This window comes from Saccoglossus kowalevskii, chromosome 3 (assembly GCF_978046115.1).
Source record: "Saccoglossus kowalevskii chromosome 3, keSacKowa6.1, whole genome shotgun sequence".
In the NCBI taxonomy this organism is placed as follows: Eukaryota; Metazoa; Hemichordata; class Enteropneusta; family Harrimaniidae; genus Saccoglossus; species Saccoglossus kowalevskii.
Window position 1 is genome coordinate 1335702 of NC_140643.1, and position 21250 is coordinate 1356951.

A 21250-nucleotide genomic window follows, 5' to 3' on the forward strand; every position below is an offset into this window, starting at 1 on the left:
CTGCAAAGATCTTTTCGGGATCATCCTTCACCGCTTCTCCTCTACCAAGCACTTCACGGCGAGCTTCTCCTGCTAAGTGTTCAATAATAAAGGCGGCTTTTTCCCTCCCGTCAAGTTTCCTGGTAGCAAGTATGGCTTCGGCATCTTCAATCCATTCATCAATAGCCAGATCCATGGGTTTCTCTGGCCTACCTCTAAATCGGTCAAGTCGTCTTGCTTGGGTCAAATAAACCATACGTTCACCAGAACTTTGACTGCTATATGCTTCACTTTCCGCTGACCGACTTTCTTTGTCAACCAGACGCTGAATTTCCTCGTGCGCTAATTTGGCATCTGAAACTGCGGCAGCAGCTTCACCCTCCTGCTTACTGACAGCCAGCTTAAGAGCCTCTACCTGTTGTTCCAGCTCGTGGATTTTCTCCTCGGCCGCCATATTACATCAAAATAGTCAACGCAAAAATAAACTTTACAATACACACAACATTTAAACAAATTGGCACTGATGAATATACAGCGTATACACATATAAATATATATCACCCAATACAAAAATATATACTATATCATAAACATTTTTAAAATGCTAGCTTAACGCTAACTCAGTCAGATATATATTTAACGCCTTCTTTGCCACAAATTCGTCTTCACTGGGCAAACTTCAACACTCGGACCATATTCTCACTTTCTTGAACATGTACTCACAGTATCTCCTTGACGTTGCTCCATGGTTGGGGTTGTTGATTGGAAATCCTGCCGACTACGCCAAATGTAACGCAGAAGATACGACACCAGGCAGATGTGAAGTCACCATGCGTTCTTTTAATTTCCAATATGAGCAACTATAAAAGTTAACACAACTGAAACCTACATAAATACAATAAATAGTCAAGATTAATACAATGTCATTGGAGGTATGGAGATCATAATTCCAAGTAGAAACCATGATATGTAAACGGAATAGTTTAGCTAATATGTAAGTACTGAATGTACGAAATACACAATAAACTAAATCATGTCTCTCAATAGACTTAAGTCGACGCATAGAGACTTCCTTTTTTCCATGAATATAAATAAGTAACATAATGCGAGTCAAAGAAATAATATTGCACTCGAGTAGCGTATATAAACTCACCCCAACCAGTACAATTCAGTGACGCCCTATATGATTACATAGTTTCTTTTTACACGCAAACACACCTACAATAATTTATAACAAATAAACGAGTCGTGATAACTGCTAAACTTAAATCCTAACAATTCGCACATTTAAACAGTGCCACAAACTCGGACAGTTCTCATTTAGAAAAAACTACAATTCCACAAATATATACATAAATATTACATAAATGTTACGCAAATACAATAAGAAAAATGAACAGTTCATAATGAGTTTATGTATCCCGAATAACTAATTACCACTATGAACAAATGTAATGGGCTTTCAACGTTGTTCCGTACAAGCAATGGGTACACGTGGCGTACACGCTCCTACTCGTGTTTTACAAGTTAGCGAAATATACAATGTTTACACTAAATTTGCTACAAAATACGTTTGAAATAATAGCTATCCTCTTACCGAAAGTGAATTCATAAACGTGGAAAGTAGATGGGGAAGTACTGCACGGGTTGTCGTCCCTCAATGGTTTCAAAGCGATGTTCACGCCGCAAATCTCAGTGACCAACTGACTGGATGTCAAGTTGAGCACCACTGAGCATGCGCAAAGTAAATTACAAGGCTAATTAGAATGTGAATACATTTGACCTGTCACATAGTGACATTCACTGACAATTGTGGGTTTTACCTCTCATAGTAACATTCACTGACAGTTATGGGTTTTACCTCTCATAGTGACATGGGCTGACAATTATGGTTTTTAATTACCTCTCATAGTGACATGGGCCGACAGTTATGGGTTTTACCTCTCATAGTGACATGGGCCGACAGTTATGGGTTTTACCTCTCATAGTGACATGGGCCGACAGTTATGGGTTTTACCTCTCATAGTGACATGTACTGACAGTTATGGGTTTTACCTCTCATAGTGACATGGGCCGACAGTTATGGGTTTTACCTCTCATAGTGACATGGGCAGACAGTTATGGGTTTTTCCTCTCATAGTGACATGGGCCGACAGTTATGGGTTTTACCTCTCATAGTAACTTGCACTGACAGTTATGGGTTTTACCTCTCATAGTAACATTCACTGACAATTGTGGGTTTTACCTCTCATAGTAACATTCACTGACAATTGTGGGTTTTACCTCTCATAGTAACATTCACTGACAGTTATGGGTTTTACCTCTCATAGTACATTCACTGACAATTGTGGGTTTTACCTCTCATAGTAACATTCACTGACAATTATGGGTTTTACCTCTCATAGTGACATGGGCCGACAGTTATGGGTTTTACCTCTCATAGAGACATGGGCTGACAATTGTGGATTTTACCTCTCATAGAGACATGGGCTGACAGTTATGGGTTTTACCTCTCATAGAGACACGGGCTGACAGTTATGGGTTTTACCTCTCATAGTAACTTGCACTGACAATTATGGGTTTACCTCTCATAGTAACATGCACTGACAATTATGGGTTTTACCTCTCATAGTGACATGGGCCGACAGTTATGCGTTTTACCTCTCATAGTACATTCACTGACAATTGTGGGTTTTACCTCTCATAGTAACATTCACTGACAATTGTGGGTTTTACCTCTCATAGTAACATTCACTGACAATTGTGGGTTTTACCTCTCATAGTGACATGGGCCGACAGTTATGGATTTTACCTCTCATAGAGACATGGGCTGACAGTTATGGGTTTACCTCTCATAGTGACATGGGCCGACAGTTATGGGTTTTACCTCTCATAGTAACTTGCACTGACAAATATGGGTTTACCTCTCATAGTAACATTCACTGACAGTTATGGGTTTTACCTCTCATAGTAACTTGCACTGACAAATATGGGTTTACCTCTCATAGTAACATTCACTGACAGTTATGGGTTTTACCTCTCATAGTAACATTCACTGACAATTGTGGGTTTTACCTCTCATAGTAACATTCACTGACAATTGTGGGTTTTACCTCTCATAGTAACATTCACTGACAGTTATGGGTTTTACCTCTCATAGTAACATTCACTGACAATTGTGGGTTTTACCTCTCATAGTAACATTCACTGACAATTGTGGGTTTTACCTCTCATAGTAACATTCACTGACAATTGTGGGTTTTACCTCTCATAGTGACATGGGCCGACAGTTATGGGTTTTACCTCTCATAGAGACATGGGCTGACAATTGTGGATTTTACCTCTCATAGAGACATGGGCTGACAGTTATGGGTTTTACCTCTCATAGAGACATGGGCTGACAGTTATGGGTTTTACCTCTCATAGTAACATGCACTGACAATTATGGGTTTACCTCTCATAGAGACATGGGCTGACAGTTATGGGTTTTACCTCTCATAGTAACATTCACTGACAGTTATGGGTTTTACCTCTCATAGAGACATGGGCTGACAGTTATGGGTTTTACCTTTCATAGAGACATGGGCTGACAGTTATGGGTTTTACCTCTCATAGTAACATGAACTGATAGTTATGGGTTTTACCTCTCATAGTGACATGAACTGACAGTTGTGGGTTTTACCTCTCATAGTAACATGGGCCGACAGTTATGGGTTTTACCTCTCATAGAGACATGGGCTGACAATTGTGGGTTTTACCTCTCATAGTGACATGAACTGACAGTTGTGGTTTTTACCTCTCATAGTGACATGGGCCGACAGTTATGGGTTTTACCTCTCATAGAGACATGCATAGGCTGACAATTGTGGGTTTTACCTCTCATAGTGACATGAAGTGACAGTTGTGGGTTTTACCTCTCATAGTAAATGAACTGACAGTTATGGGTTTTACCTCTCATAGTAACATGGGCCGACAGTTACGGGTTTTACCTCTCATAGAGACATGGGCTGACAATTGTGGGTTTTACCTCTCATAGTGACATGGGCCGACAGTTATGGGTTTTACCTCTCATAGAGACATGCATGGGCTGACAATTGTGGGTTTTACCTCTCATAGTGACATGGGCCGACAGTTATGGGTTTTACCTCTCATAGAGACATGGGCTGACAATTGTGAGTTTTACCTCTCATAGTGACATGGGCCGACAGTTATGGGTTTTACCTCTCATAGAGACATGCATGGGCTGACAATTGTGGGTTTTACCTCTCATAGTGACATGAAGTGACAGTTGTGGGTTTTACCTCTCATAGTAACATGAACTGACAATTGTGGGTTTTACCTCTCATAGAGACATGGGCTGACAGTTGTGGGTTTTACCTCTCATAGTGACATGAACTGACAATTATGGGTTTTACCTCTCATAGTGACATGAACTGACAATTGTGGGTTTTACCTCTCATAGTGACATGGGCCGACAGTTATGGGTTTTACCTCTCATAGAGACATGCATAGGCTGACAATTGTGGGTTTTACCTCTCATAGTGACATGAAGTGACAGTTGTGGGTTTTACCTCTCATAGTAAATGAACTGACAGTTATGGGTTTTACCTCTCATAGTAACATGGGCCGACAGTTATGGGTTTTACCTCTCATAGAGACATGCATGGGCTGACAATTGTGGGTTTTACCTCTCATAGTGACATGGGCCGACAGTTGTGGGTTTTACCTCTCATAGAGACATGGGCTGACAATTGTGAGTTTTACCTCTCATAGTGACATGGGCCGACAGTTATGGGTTTTACCTCTCATAGAGACATGCATGGGCTGACAATTGTGGGTTTTACCTCTCATAGTGACATGAACTGACAGTTGTGGGTTTTACCTCTCATAGTAACATGGGCCGACAGTTATGGGTTTTACCTCTCATAGAGACATGGGCTGACAATTGTGGGTTTTACCTCTCATAGTGACATGAACTGACAGTTGTGGTTTTTACCTCTCATAGTGACATGGGCCGACAGTTATGGGTTTTACCTCTCATAGAGACATGCATAGGCTGACAATTGTGGGTTTTACCTCTCATAGTGACATGAAGTGACAGTTGTGGGTTTTACCTCTCATAGTAAATGAACTGACAGTTATGGGTTTTACCTCTCATAGAGACATGGGCTGACAATTGTGGGTTTTACCTCTCATAGAGACATGCATGGGCTGACAATTGTGGGTTTTACCTCTCATAGTGACATGGGCCGACAGTTATGGGTTTTACCTCTCATAGAGACATGGGCTGACAATTGTGAGTTTTACCTCTCATAGTGACATGGGCCGACAGTTATGGGTTTTACCTCTCATAGAGACATGCATGGGCTGACAATTGTGGGTTTTACCTCTCATAGTGACATGAACTGACAGTTGTGGGTTTTACCTCTCATAGTAACATGGGCCGACAGTTATGGGTTTTACCTCTCATAGAGACATGGGCTGACAATTGTGGGTTTTACCTCTCATAGTGACATGAACTGACAGTTGTGGTTTTTACCTCTCATAGTGACATGGGCCGACAGTTATGGGTTTTACCTCTCATAGAGACATGCATAGGCTGACAATTGTGGGTTTTACCTCTCATAGTGACATGAAGTGACAGTTGTGGGTTTTACCTCTCATAGTAAATGAACTGACAGTTATGGGTTTTACCTCTCATAGAGACATGGGCTGACAATTGTGGGTTTTACCTCTCATAGAGACATGCATGGGCTGACAATTGTGGGTTTTACCTCTCATAGTGACATGGGCCGACAGTTATGGGTTTTACCTCTCATAGAGACATGGGCTGACAATTGTGAGTTTTACCTCTCATAGTGACATGGGCCGACAGTTATGGGTTTTACCTCTCATAGAGACATGCATAGGCTGACAATTGTGGGTTTTACCTCTCATAGTGACATGAAGTGACAGTTGTGGGTTTTACCTCTCATAGTAAATGAACTGACAGTTATGGGTTTTACCTCTCATAGAGACATGAACTGACAATTGTGGGTTTTACCTCTCATAGTGACATGGGCCGACAGTTATGGGTTTTACCTCTCATAGAGACATGCATAGGCTGACAATTGTGGGTTTTACCTCTCATAGTGACATGAAGTGACAGTTGTGGGTTTTACCTCTCATAGTAAATGAACTGACAGTTATGGGTTTTACCTCTCATAGTAACATGGGCCGACAGTTATGGGTTTTACCTCTCATAGAGACATGCATGGGCTGACAATTGTGGGTTTTACCTCTCATAGTGACATGGGCCGACAGTTGTGGGTTTTACCTCTCATAGAGACATGGGCTGACAATTGTGAGTTTTACCTCTCATAGTGACATGGGCCGACAGTTATGGGTTTTACCTCTCATAGAGACATGCATGGGCTGACAATTGTGGGTTTTACCTCTCATAGTGACATGAAGTGACAGTTGTGGGTTTTACCTCTCATAGTAACATGAACTGACAATTGTGGGTTTTACCTCTCATAGAGACATGGGCTGACAGTTGTGGGTTTTACCTCTCATAGAGACATGGGCTGACAATTGTGGGTTTTACCTCTCACAGAGACATGCATGGGCTGACAATTGTGGGTTTTACCTCTCATAGTGACATGAAGTGACAGTTGTGGGTTTTACCTCTCATAGTAACATGAACTGACAATTGTGGGTTTTACCTCTCATAGTGACATGAACTGACAGTTGTGGGTTTTACCTCTCATAGAGACATGGGCTGACAATTGTGGGTTTTACCTCTCATAGAGACATGCACTGACAATTGTGGGTTTTACTTCTCATAGTGACATGGGTCGACAGTTATGGGTTTTACCTCTCATAGAGACATGGGCTGACAATTGTGGGTTTTACCTCTCATAGTGACATGCACTGACAATTGTGGGTTTTACCTCTCATAGAGACATGGGCTGACAATTGTGGGTTTTACCTCTCATAGAGACATGAACTGACAGTTGTGGGTTTTACCTTTCATAGTGACATGAACTGACAGTTGTGAGTTTTACCTCTCATAGAGACATGGGCTGACAATTGTGGGTTTTACCTCTCATAGAGACATGCATTGACAATTGTGGGTTTTACCTCTCATAGTGACATGAACTGACAGTTGTGGGTTTTACCTCTCATAGTGACATGAACTGACAGTTGTGGGTTTTACCTCTCATAGTGACATGAACTGACAGTTGTGGGTTTTACCTCTCATAGAGACATGGGCTGACAATTGTGGGTTTTACCTCTCATAGTAACATGCGCTGACAGTTATGGGTTTTACCTCTCATAGTACATTCACTGACAATTGTGGGTTTTACCTCTCATAGTAACATTCACTGACAGTTATGGGTTTTACCTCTCATAGTACATTCACTGACAATTGTGGGTTTTACCTCTCATAGTAAGATTCACTGACAATTGTGGGTTTTACCTCTCATAGTAAGATTCACTGACAATTGTGGGTTTTACCTCTCATAGTAACATTCACTGACAATTGTGGGTTTTACCTCTCATAGTGACATGGGCCGACAGTTATGGGTTTTACCTCTCATAGAGACATGGGCTGACAATTGTGGATTTTACCTCTCATAGAGACATGGGCTGACAGTTATGGGTTTTACCTCTCATAGAGACATGGGCTGACAGTTGTGGGTTTTACCTCTCATAGAGACATGGGCTGACAGTTATGGGTTTTACCTCCATAGTAACTTGCACTGACAATTATGGGTTTACCTCTCATAGTAACATTCACTGACAATTGTGGGTTTTACCTCTCATAGTAACATTCACTGACAAATGTGGGTTTTACCTCTCATAGAGACATGGGCTGACAGTTGTGGGTTTTACCTCTCATAGAGACATGGGCTGACAGTTATGGGTTTTACCTCTCATAGAGACATGGGCTGACAGTTGTGGGTTTTACCTCTCATAGAGACATGGGCTGACAGTTATGGGTTTTACCTCCATAGTAACTTGCACTGACAATTATGGGTTTACCTCTCAGAGTAATTTAACATTCACTGACAGTTATGGGTTTTACCTCTCATAGTAACATTCACTGACAATTGTGGGTTTTACCTCTCATAGTAACATTCACTGACAATTGTGGGTTTTACCTCTCATAGTAACATTCACTGACAATTGTGGGTTTTACCTCTCATAGTAACATTCACTGACAGTTATGGGTTTCACCTCTCATAGTAACATTCACTGACAATTGTGGGTTTTACCTCTCATAGTAACATTCACTGACAGTTATGGGTTTTACCTCTCATAGTGACATGGGCCGACAGTTATGGGTTTTACCTCTCATAGAGACATGGGCTGACAATTGTGGATTTTACCTCTCATAGAGACATGGGCTGACAGTTATGGGTTTTACCTCTCATAGAGACATGGCTGACAGTTATGGGTTTTACCTCTCATAGAGACATGGGCTGACAGTTATGGGTTTTACCTTTCATAGAGACATGGGCTGACAGTTATGGGTTTTACCTCTCATAGTAACATGAACTGACAGTTATGGGTTTTACCTCTCATAGTGACATGAACTGACAGTTGTGGGTTTTACCTCTCATAGAGACATGGGCTGACAGTTATGGGTTTTACCTTTCATAGATACATGGGCTGACAGTTATGGGTTTTACCTCTCATAGTAACATGAACTGACAGTTATGGGTTTTACCTCTCATAGTGACATGAACTGACAGTTGTGGGTTTTACCTCTCATAGTAACATGGGCCGACAGTTATGGGTTTTACCTCTCATAGAGACATGGACTGACAATTGTGGGTTTTACCTCTCATAGTGACATGAACTGACAGTTGTGGGTTTTACCTCTCATAGTGACATGGGCCGACAGTTATGGGTTTTACCTCTCATAGTAACATTCACTGACAGTTATGGGTTTTACCTCTCATAGTGACATGGGCCGACAGTTGTGGGTTTTACCTCTCATAGAGACATGGGCTGACAATTGTGGGTTTTACCTCTCATAGAGACATGGGCCGACAGTGATGGGTTTTACCTCTCGTAGTGACATGGGCCAACAGTTATGGGTTTTACCTCTCATAGTAACATTCACAGACAGTTATGGGTTTTACCTCTCATAGTGACACAGGCTGACAGTTATGGGTTTTACCTCATAGTAACATGAACTGACAGTTATGGGTTTTACCTCTCATAGAGACATGGGCTGACAGTGATGGGTTTTACCTCTCATAGTAACATTCACTGACAGTTATGGGTTTTACCTCTCAAAGTGACATGGGCTGACAGTTATGGGTTTTACCTCTCATAGTAGCATGAACTGACAGTTATGGGTTTTACCTCTCATAGTGACATGGGCCGACAGTTATGGGTTTTACCTCTCATAGTGACATGGGCCGACAGTTATGGGTTTTACCTCTCATAGTGACATTCACTGACAATTGTGGGTTTTACCTCTCATAGTGACATGAACTGACAGTTATGGGTTTTACCTCTCATAAAGACATTCACTGACAGTTATGGGTTTTACCTCTCATAAAGACATTCACTGACAGTTATGGGTTTTACCTCTCATAGTGACATGGGCCGACAGTTATGGGTTTTATCTCTCATAGTGACATTCACTGACAATTGTGGGTTTTACCTCTCATAGTAACATTCACTGACAGTTATGGGTTTTACCTCTCATAGTAACATTCACTGACAGTTATGGGTTTTACCTCTCATAGTAACATTCACTGATAGTTAAGGGTTTTACCTCTTATAGTGACATGAACTGACAGTTATGGGTTTTACCTCTCATAAAGACATTCACTGACAGTTATGGGTTTTACCTCTCATAGTGACATGGGCTGACAGTTATGGGTTTTACCTCTCATAGTGACATTCACTGACAATTGTGGGTTTTACCTCTCATAGTAACATTCACTGACAGTTATGGGTTTTACCTCTCATAGTGACATGGGCTGACAATTATGGTTTTTAATTACCTCTCATAGTGACATGGGCCGACAGTTATGGGTTTTACCTCTCATAGTGACATGGGCCGACAGTTATGGGTTTTACCTCTCATAGTGACATGGGCCGACAGTTATGGGTTTTACCTCTCATAGTGACATGTACTGACAGTTATGGGTTTTACCTCTCATAGTGACATGGGCCGACAGTTATGGGTTTTACCTCTCATAGTGACATGGGCAGACAGTTATGGGTTTTTCCTCTCATAGTGACATGGGCCGACAGTTATGGGTTTTACCTCTCATAGTAACTTGCACTGACAGTTATGGGTTTTACCTCTCATAGTAACATTCACTGACAATTGTGGGTTTTACCTCTCATAGTAACATTCACTGACAATTGTGGGTTTTACCTCTCATAGTAACATTCACTGACAGTTATGGGTTTTACCTCTCATAGTACATTCACTGACAATTGTGGGTTTTACCTCTCATAGTAACATTCACTGACAATTATGGGTTTTACCTCTCATAGTGACATGGGCCGACAGTTATGGGTTTTACCTCTCATAGAGACATGGGCTGACAATTGTGGATTTTACCTCTCATAGAGACATGGGCTGACAGTTATGGGTTTTACCTCTCATAGAGACACGGGCTGACAGTTATGGGTTTTACCTCTCATAGTAACTTGCACTGACAATTATGGGTTTACCTCTCATAGTAACATGCACTGACAATTATGGGTTTTACCTCTCATAGTGACATGGGCCGACAGTTATGCGTTTTACCTCTCATAGTACATTCACTGACAATTGTGGGTTTTACCTCTCATAGTAACATTCACTGACAATTGTGGGTTTTACCTCTCATAGTAACATTCACTGACAATTGTGGGTTTTACCTCTCATAGTGACATGGGCCGACAGTTATGGATTTTACCTCTCATAGAGACATGGGCTGACAGTTATGGGTTTACCTCTCATAGTGACATGGGCCGACAGTTATGGGTTTTACCTCTCATAGTAACTTGCACTGACAAATATGGGTTTACCTCTCATAGTAACATTCACTGACAGTTATGGGTTTTACCTCTCATAGTAACTTGCACTGACAAATATGGGTTTACCTCTCATAGTAACATTCACTGACAGTTATGGGTTTTACCTCTCATAGTAACATTCACTGACAATTGTGGGTTTTACCTCTCATAGTAACATTCACTGACAATTGTGGGTTTTACCTCTCATAGTAACATTCACTGACAGTTATGGGTTTTACCTCTCATAGTAACATTCACTGACAATTGTGGGTTTTACCTCTCATAGTAACATTCACTGACAATTGTGGGTTTTACCTCTCATAGTAACATTCACTGACAATTGTGGGTTTTACCTCTCATAGTGACATGGGCCGACAGTTATGGGTTTTACCTCTCATAGAGACATGGGCTGACAATTGTGGATTTTACCTCTCATAGAGACATGGGCTGACAGTTATGGGTTTTACCTCTCATAGAGACATGGGCTGACAGTTATGGGTTTTACCTCTCATAGTAACATGCACTGACAATTATGGGTTTACCTCTCATAGAGACATGGGCTGACAGTTATGGGTTTTACCTCTCATAGTAACATTCACTGACAGTTATGGGTTTTACCTCTCATAGAGACATGGGCTGACAGTTATGGGTTTTACCTTTCATAGAGACATGGGCTGACAGTTATGGGTTTTACCTCTCATAGTAACATGAACTGATAGTTATGGGTTTTACCTCTCATAGTGACATGAACTGACAGTTGTGGGTTTTACCTCTCATAGTAACATGGGCCGACAGTTATGGGTTTTACCTCTCATAGAGACATGGGCTGACAATTGTGGGTTTTACCTCTCATAGTGACATGAACTGACAGTTGTGGTTTTTACCTCTCATAGTGACATGGGCCGACAGTTATGGGTTTTACCTCTCATAGAGACATGCATAGGCTGACAATTGTGGGTTTTACCTCTCATAGTGACATGAAGTGACAGTTGTGGGTTTTACCTCTCATAGTAAATGAACTGACAGTTATGGGTTTTACCTCTCATAGTAACATGGGCCGACAGTTACGGGTTTTACCTCTCATAGAGACATGGGCTGACAATTGTGGGTTTTACCTCTCATAGTGACATGGGCCGACAGTTATGGGTTTTACCTCTCATAGAGACATGCATGGGCTGACAATTGTGGGTTTTACCTCTCATAGTGACATGGGCCGACAGTTATGGGTTTTACCTCTCATAGAGACATGGGCTGACAATTGTGAGTTTTACCTCTCATAGTGACATGGGCCGACAGTTATGGGTTTTACCTCTCATAGAGACATGCATGGGCTGACAATTGTGGGTTTTACCTCTCATAGTGACATGAAGTGACAGTTGTGGGTTTTACCTCTCATAGTAACATGAACTGACAATTGTGGGTTTTACCTCTCATAGAGACATGGGCTGACAGTTGTGGGTTTTACCTCTCATAGTGACATGAACTGACAATTATGGGTTTTACCTCTCATAGTGACATGAACTGACAATTGTGGGTTTTACCTCTCATAGTGACATGGGCCGACAGTTATGGGTTTTACCTCTCATAGAGACATGCATAGGCTGACAATTGTGGGTTTTACCTCTCATAGTGACATGAAGTGACAGTTGTGGGTTTTACCTCTCATAGTAAATGAACTGACAGTTATGGGTTTTACCTCTCATAGTAACATGGGCCGACAGTTATGGGTTTTACCTCTCATAGAGACATGCATGGGCTGACAATTGTGGGTTTTACCTCTCATAGTGACATGGGCCGACAGTTGTGGGTTTTACCTCTCATAGAGACATGGGCTGACAATTGTGAGTTTTACCTCTCATAGTGACATGGGCCGACAGTTATGGGTTTTACCTCTCATAGAGACATGCATGGGCTGACAATTGTGGGTTTTACCTCTCATAGTGACATGAACTGACAGTTGTGGGTTTTACCTCTCATAGTAACATGGGCCGACAGTTATGGGTTTTACCTCTCATAGAGACATGGGCTGACAATTGTGGGTTTTACCTCTCATAGTGACATGAACTGACAGTTGTGGTTTTTACCTCTCATAGTGACATGGGCCGACAGTTATGGGTTTTACCTCTCATAGAGACATGCATAGGCTGACAATTGTGGGTTTTACCTCTCATAGTGACATGAAGTGACAGTTGTGGGTTTTACCTCTCATAGTAAATGAACTGACAGTTATGGGTTTTACCTCTCATAGAGACATGGGCTGACAATTGTGGGTTTTACCTCTCATAGAGACATGCATGGGCTGACAATTGTGGGTTTTACCTCTCATAGTGACATGGGCCGACAGTTATGGGTTTTACCTCTCATAGAGACATGGGCTGACAATTGTGAGTTTTACCTCTCATAGTGACATGGGCCGACAGTTATGGGTTTTACCTCTCATAGAGACATGCATGGGCTGACAATTGTGGGTTTTACCTCTCATAGTGACATGAACTGACAGTTGTGGGTTTTACCTCTCATAGTAACATGGGCCGACAGTTATGGGTTTTACCTCTCATAGAGACATGGGCTGACAATTGTGGGTTTTACCTCTCATAGTGACATGAACTGACAGTTGTGGTTTTTACCTCTCATAGTGACATGGGCCGACAGTTATGGGTTTTACCTCTCATAGAGACATGCATAGGCTGACAATTGTGGGTTTTACCTCTCATAGTGACATGAAGTGACAGTTGTGGGTTTTACCTCTCATAGTAAATGAACTGACAGTTATGGGTTTTACCTCTCATAGAGACATGGGCTGACAATTGTGGGTTTTACCTCTCATAGAGACATGCATGGGCTGACAATTGTGGGTTTTACCTCTCATAGTGACATGGGCCGACAGTTATGGGTTTTACCTCTCATAGAGACATGGGCTGACAATTGTGAGTTTTACCTCTCATAGTGACATGGGCCGACAGTTATGGGTTTTACCTCTCATAGAGACATGCATAGGCTGACAATTGTGGGTTTTACCTCTCATAGTGACATGAAGTGACAGTTGTGGGTTTTACCTCTCATAGTAAATGAACTGACAGTTATGGGTTTTACCTCTCATAGAGACATGAACTGACAATTGTGGGTTTTACCTCTCATAGTGACATGGGCCGACAGTTATGGGTTTTACCTCTCATAGAGACATGCATAGGCTGACAATTGTGGGTTTTACCTCTCATAGTGACATGAAGTGACAGTTGTGGGTTTTACCTCTCATAGTAAATGAACTGACAGTTATGGGTTTTACCTCTCATAGTAACATGGGCCGACAGTTATGGGTTTTACCTCTCATAGAGACATGCATGGGCTGACAATTGTGGGTTTTACCTCTCATAGTGACATGGGCCGACAGTTGTGGGTTTTACCTCTCATAGAGACATGGGCTGACAATTGTGAGTTTTACCTCTCATAGTGACATGGGCCGACAGTTATGGGTTTTACCTCTCATAGAGACATGCATGGGCTGACAATTGTGGGTTTTACCTCTCATAGTGACATGAAGTGACAGTTGTGGGTTTTACCTCTCATAGTAACATGAACTGACAATTGTGGGTTTTACCTCTCATAGAGACATGGGCTGACAGTTGTGGGTTTTACCTCTCATAGAGACATGGGCTGACAATTGTGGGTTTTACCTCTCACAGAGACATGCATGGGCTGACAATTGTGGGTTTTACCTCTCATAGTGACATGAAGTGACAGTTGTGGGTTTTACCTCTCATAGTAACATGAACTGACAATTGTGGGTTTTACCTCTCATAGTGACATGAACTGACAGTTGTGGGTTTTACCTCTCATAGAGACATGGGCTGACAATTGTGGGTTTTACCTCTCATAGAGACATGCACTGACAATTGTGGGTTTTACTTCTCATAGTGACATGGGTCGACAGTTATGGGTTTTACCTCTCATAGAGACATGGGCTGACAATTGTGGGTTTTACCTCTCATAGTGACATGCACTGACAATTGTGGGTTTTACCTCTCATAGAGACATGGGCTGACAATTGTGGGTTTTACCTCTCATAGAGACATGAACTGACAGTTGTGGGTTTTACCTTTCATAGTGACATGAACTGACAGTTGTGAGTTTTACCTCTCATAGAGACATGGGCTGACAATTGTGGGTTTTACCTCTCATAGAGACATGCATTGACAATTGTGGGTTTTACCTCTCATAGTGACATGAACTGACAGTTGTGGGTTTTACCTCTCATAGTGACATGAACTGACAGTTGTGGGTTTTACCTCTCATAGTGACATGAACTGACAGTTGTGGGTTTTACCTCTCATAGAGACATGGGCTGACAATTGTGGGTTTTACCTCTCATAGTAACATGCGCTGACAGTTATGGGTTTTACCTTTCATAGTAACATTCACTGACAGTTATCGGTTTTACCTCTCATAGTAACATTCACTGAGTTATCGGTTTTACCTCTCATAGAGACATGGGCTGACAATTATGGGTTTTTACCTCTCATAGTAACATGGACTGACAGTTATGGGTTTTACCTCATAGTAACATTCACTGACAGTTATGGGTTTTACCTCTCATAGAGACATGGGCTGACAATTATGGGTTTTTACCTCTCATAGTAACATGGACTGACAGTTATGGGTTTTACCTCTCATAGTGACATGGGCCGACAGTAATAGGTTTTACCTCTCATAGTAACATGGGCCGACAGTAATAGGTTTTACCTCTCATAGTAACATGAACTGACAGTTGTGGGTTTTACCTCCATAGTGACATGGGCCGACAGTTATGGGTTTTACCTCCATAGTAACATGGACTGACAATTGTGGGTTTTACCTCTCATAGAGACATGGGCCGACAGTTGTGGGTTTTACCTCATAGTGACATGCACTGACAATTATGGGTTTTACCTCTCATAGCATAAATGTTTTTCATGGCAATTTACAAAATGTTAACCCTCAGAGACCCACACTTTTTACTCAAATCTAAAGAATTCACTTTCATTGGCTGTTGAAGCCATTTTACGATTGCCATTATGCACAAGTCTTTGCAGTTTTTCTGTTATTTTCCATGCAATTTACTACAATGCATCAGTAAATACATTGTTGGAAACATTTATAAATATTTTATACTTATTCATGTTATTACTTTATTATTCACACAGGACATAGTAGAACAGCAGATGATATTGAGAAGAATGGCAGATGTATGCATTAATATCTTTGCTATGAGTGCTGTGTTGTCAAGGGCAACCAGATCAAAGGTGGATGGACTTCGAAACTGTGATCATGAGTTGATGTTGGCGACTGCTTTCTGCAGTGATGTTTATGCTAAAAGCCAAAGACTGTATCGAGATATCGGTTTAGGCAAGTTACTTTGTACACAGTTTATTCTAAACTATCATGCAATTTTGTTTCCTAGCACAATCTTTTCATTTCTTTTGTTGAGTAAAATAACATGAGTACAGAATGCAAATGTGATTTAAAAGATTCTGACTAAAAGGGTGGCCTCATATCCAGTAACCCACATTTTCGAGTGAGTTGTTTGTGTTTCCTCATTGTAAATGAGATATAATAAAATTGACAGATTCATTAATCGATTACATTGCCAGTGTGCTAAACATTTATCAATTAATTAGTTCAACTTTTTGAACATGCTGTTATAAAATAAAGGTATACACTGACAGATGGCATTCAAATTTATTATGAATAGAATACATGTACCGTTAAAATCCTATTATAAACCGCGGTTTATATTACAATGTATCAAATAAAAAATTGGGATCAACAGCTCAAGTTCGGGGTGCGGTTTATATTAGGTACATATTGCAATCACTAAATGGGCGTGGTCACTTGCACAAAACAAACAATACACCGTACAATCTTTTGAATATAAGCTAACTCCAATTTAGATGTCAGGGAAGAGTGATAAGCGTCACGTCACAGAAAAACTGTTCACATGAAAAAAAAAACACTTGGTATATTTATTGTAATATGCATTTATTTTTTGCAAGTACAATTCAACTTAGTTTCACTGTAAGCGAATTATTTCGGTCACATGTATATGATCGATGCGACATCCGCCATGTAGTTTGAATGCACACGAGACATTACTTGACCGGGTAGGTCCAGTCGCTAATTAACCAATTAAAATGCTGGATGGTGCCCACGTGTTCAAATTACTTTAGTTCATTTAAATATGTTAATGACAGATCACCATTGTGTCGTCACAGGAAGCGCGGTTCCAGCACAGACCTGTGTCATAAGACGCCTTACTAGCTGATTTTGGCTAAAAAAGCGCTCCGCCGCCTCTTTACACTAGTGTTTATACACGGAACTTGATAACATTTTTTGACTTCCATGTGCGAAGCACAAAATGGGAGTCTTTGCGGTTAGTGTGTCTGTATGTGTGTGTGTGTGTGTGTGTGTGTGTGTGTGTGTGTGTGTATGTGTGTATGTCTGTTCCACTGATATCTCAAGAACTATACATCAGTTTTTGGTGAAACTTGGTGCATAGATGCTCTAGGCTAATGCGCAGATTTGGTTAGGTTTTGATAAAATTTCATGCATATTACTTACCTAATTTGCATGATAATAAGCTAATTTTTAGCTGTTCCATGACTGTTCCATTGATATCTAAAGAACCACTTATTGGATTTTGATGAAACTTGGTACATGGATGCTCTGAACTAATGCTTGGTTTTGATTAGTTTTTGGTAAAAATTACCTAATTACTAATTACCTAATTTGCATAATGATTAGTCAATTTTCGGTTTTTCCACTGATATCTCAAGTACTAATCATCACATTTCAATGAAACTTGGTACATAGATGTCATAGGACACTGCACAGATCTGATAGTTTTTAGGGTAATGTCAGTGCATATTAATTACCTAATTTACATAATTAATTAATTTTCAGCTTTTGATGTTTCAAGTAGTAAGCATTACATTTCAATGAAACTTGGTACATAGATACTCGAGGACTATGCAGAGATTGATTGTTTTGGAATAAATATTTGTGCATATTAATTACCTAATTTGCATAATTAGTTAATTTTCAGCTTTTCCACAGATATTTCAAGTACTAATTATCACATTGCAATGAAACTTGGTACATAGATCCTTTAGAACTATCCAGAGACCTGATCAGTTTTAGGGTAAATAATTTTGTATATTAATTACCTAATTTGCATATTTAATTAATTTTCAGCTTTCACACTGATTTCTCAAGTACTAATCGTCACATTTCAATGAAACTTTGTACATGGATGCTGTAGGACAATAGACAGACCTGGATAATTGTGGGTTAAAATCTGTACATATTAATTACTAATTTACATAATTAACCACTTTTAAGCTATCACACTGATATCTAAAGTACTAATTATTCCATTTCAATGAAACTTAGTGCAAAGATGCTCTAGGACAATGTACAAACCTGATTAGTTTGGGGTTAAAATCTGTTTATATTAATTCCCTAATTAGCATAATAATTGATAATTTTTAGCTTCGCTGTCGACTTTGTCGAGCGGAGCTTATCATATGAGTGATTGTCCGTCTCCGTCGTCCGTGTCAATGTTTTACTTTTTCGACTTCTTCTTGAAAACTACAAGCCTGAATGCTTTGATACGTGGTGTATATGTGCCTTGGGTAGACCTCTCTCAGATTTGTTCATTTCATGATCATATCTTCAATTCTCTAATTTTGGTGAATATTTTTGTCATTTTTGGTAAAAAGTGATATTTTTGACTTCTTGTTAAAAACCGCACGTCCAATTGCTTTGATATTACATATATAATACTACATGCGGATCTCTCTCAGATTTGTAAATTTTGTAATGATATCTTTAATTCTCTAATTTTGGTGAATATTTTTGTAATTTTTGATAAAAAGCGATATTTTCAACTTCTTGTTAAAAACCGCAAGTCCAATTGCTTTGATATTACATATATAAGGTACTACATGTGGACCTCTCTCAGATTTGTTCATTTTGTAATGATATCTTCAATTCTCTAATTTGGGTGAATATTTTTGTCATTTTTGGTGAAAAGTGATATTTTCAACTTCTTATTAAAAACCGCAAGTCCAATTGCTTTGATATTACATATATAGGTACTACATGTGGACCACTCTCAAATTTGTTCATTTTGTAATGATATCGTCAATTCTCTAATTTTGGTGAATATTTTTGTCATTTTTGGTAAAAAGTGATATTTTCGACTTCTTGTTGAAAACCGCAAGTCCAATTGCTTTGATATTACATATATAGGTACTACATGTGGACCTCTCTCAGATTTGTAAATTTTGTAATGATATCTTTAATTCTCTAATTTTGGTGAATATTTTTGTAATTTTTGGTAAAAAGCGATATTTTCAACTTCTTGTTAAAAACCGCAAGTCCAATTGCTTTGATATTACATATATAGGTACTACATGTGGACCTCTCTCAGATTGTTCATTTTGTAATGATATCTTCAATTCTCTAATTTGGGTGAATATTTTTGTCATTTTTGGTGAAAAGTGATATTTTCAACTTCTTATTAAAAACCGCAAGTCCAATTGCTTTGATATTACATATATAGGTACTACATGTGGACCTCTCTCAGATTTGTTCATTTTGTAATGATATCTTTAATTCTCTAATATTGGGGAATATTTTTGTCATTTTTGGTAAAAAGTGATATTTTCGACTTCTTGTTAAAAACCACAAGTCTAATTGCTTTGATATTACATATATAGGTACTACATGTGGACCACTCTCAAGTTTGTTCATTTTGTAATGATATCGTCAATTCTCTAATTTTGGTGAATATTTTTGTCATTTTTGGTAAAAAGTGATATTTTCGACTTATTGTTAAAAACCGCAAGTCCAATTGCTTTGATATTACATATATAGGTACTACATGTGGACCTCTCTCTGATTTGTTCATTTTGTAATGATATCTTTAATTCTCTAATTTTGGTGAATATTTTTGTCATTTTTTGGTAAAAAGTGATATTTTCGACTTCTTGTTAAAAATGACAAGTCCAATTGCTTTGGTATTATTACATATATAGGTACTACATGTGGACCTCTCTCAGATTTGTTCATTTTGTAATGATATCTTTAATTATCTACAGTAATTTTGGTGAATATTTTTGTCATTTTTGGTAAAAAGTGATATTTTCTTCTTGTTAAAAACCACAATCATTTATGGTGAAAAATGTTATTTTTGAATTTTTTTTGAAAACAGTTCCATTGCATTGATACTATGCATATTGTTCATTTTCTAATGATATCTTCTGTTCTATAATTGAAATGTGCATTGCAAACAGCGGAGCTATCTCAGCCGAGAGGCTGCTTGTTTTTGGTTCCAATCACATTTCAATAAAACTTGGTACATAGATGGTCTGTTACATTGCGCAGACCTCATTAGTTTTCCATTAAAATCTGTTCATATTAATTTTCTGATTTGCATTATTAGTTTTTGGCTTTTCCATCATTATCACTATCTCTGACAAGTAATTTTGAATTATATTTAATGTGTCTTCAATACTCTCAGCACATGGGAGTTCTTTCTAAGCTTTCTTTGATTTCCAATTTAAGTTGCTTTTTAATCACGTATTTTAGTGAAATATTATTCAGTGAGCGAAATAGTAATGTCATTAATAATCCAATCTTTGAAACAACAGAAACTAACACATAATAATGATAATCAAATTTGTTTTTGAAGTTCGAAAATATTTGCGTAATTTCCGAATATCCTTTAACGCAATAAAATTACGCATGGAACGCCTTCCGAACCAGACACTAGTAGCGTAAACTTATTGCAAATTTGCGCAATTTGGGCCAAGTTTAATTGTTTTCCGAGTTTCATTTATCATTATTTAGTAAACAGCCCCATGGCATGATTTAATATTTCTGTAAAATACATGTATGTGCCAACCGACGACTGACTTCGAAAAGTTCGAAATTTCAAACAAACTCCCGGCACACCTTGCGCGATATGCGTCAGATCGGTGTAGAAGAAGCCGACCTGCAGCGTCAATGCAGGTCATCGACTTCATGGTGAACGAAACCCGGAAGCGATTTACCGATAATGTAGTGCGATCTTTTGGCTTTGATTTCCATGGGAAAACGACATGACTTTTTTTTTTTAAATCAAGAAATTAGTTGTTTTCGAAAGATAAACTGAGCATCGAAAAAGAATTTAACAGTTTTTCGGTGAGAACAGCTCATTGTCGAAAACTTGCGA

At 39.4% G+C, this 21250-nt stretch overlaps 1 protein-coding gene across 1 annotated transcript in view; it reads left to right on the forward strand.

Annotated features, from left to right (window-relative positions):
• The window catches only part of LOC144352627 (complex I assembly factor ACAD9, mitochondrial-like), a 203539-nt gene that overhangs the window by 176767 nt on the left and 5522 nt on the right, over nucleotides 1–21250 (forward strand). The window contains exon 14 of the mRNA XM_085496672.1: nucleotides 16179–16380. Within this exon, the coding sequence (XP_085352798.1) occupies nucleotides 16179–16380 (202 nt within the window). The remainder of the gene's footprint in view (nucleotides 1–16178; nucleotides 16381–21250) is intronic.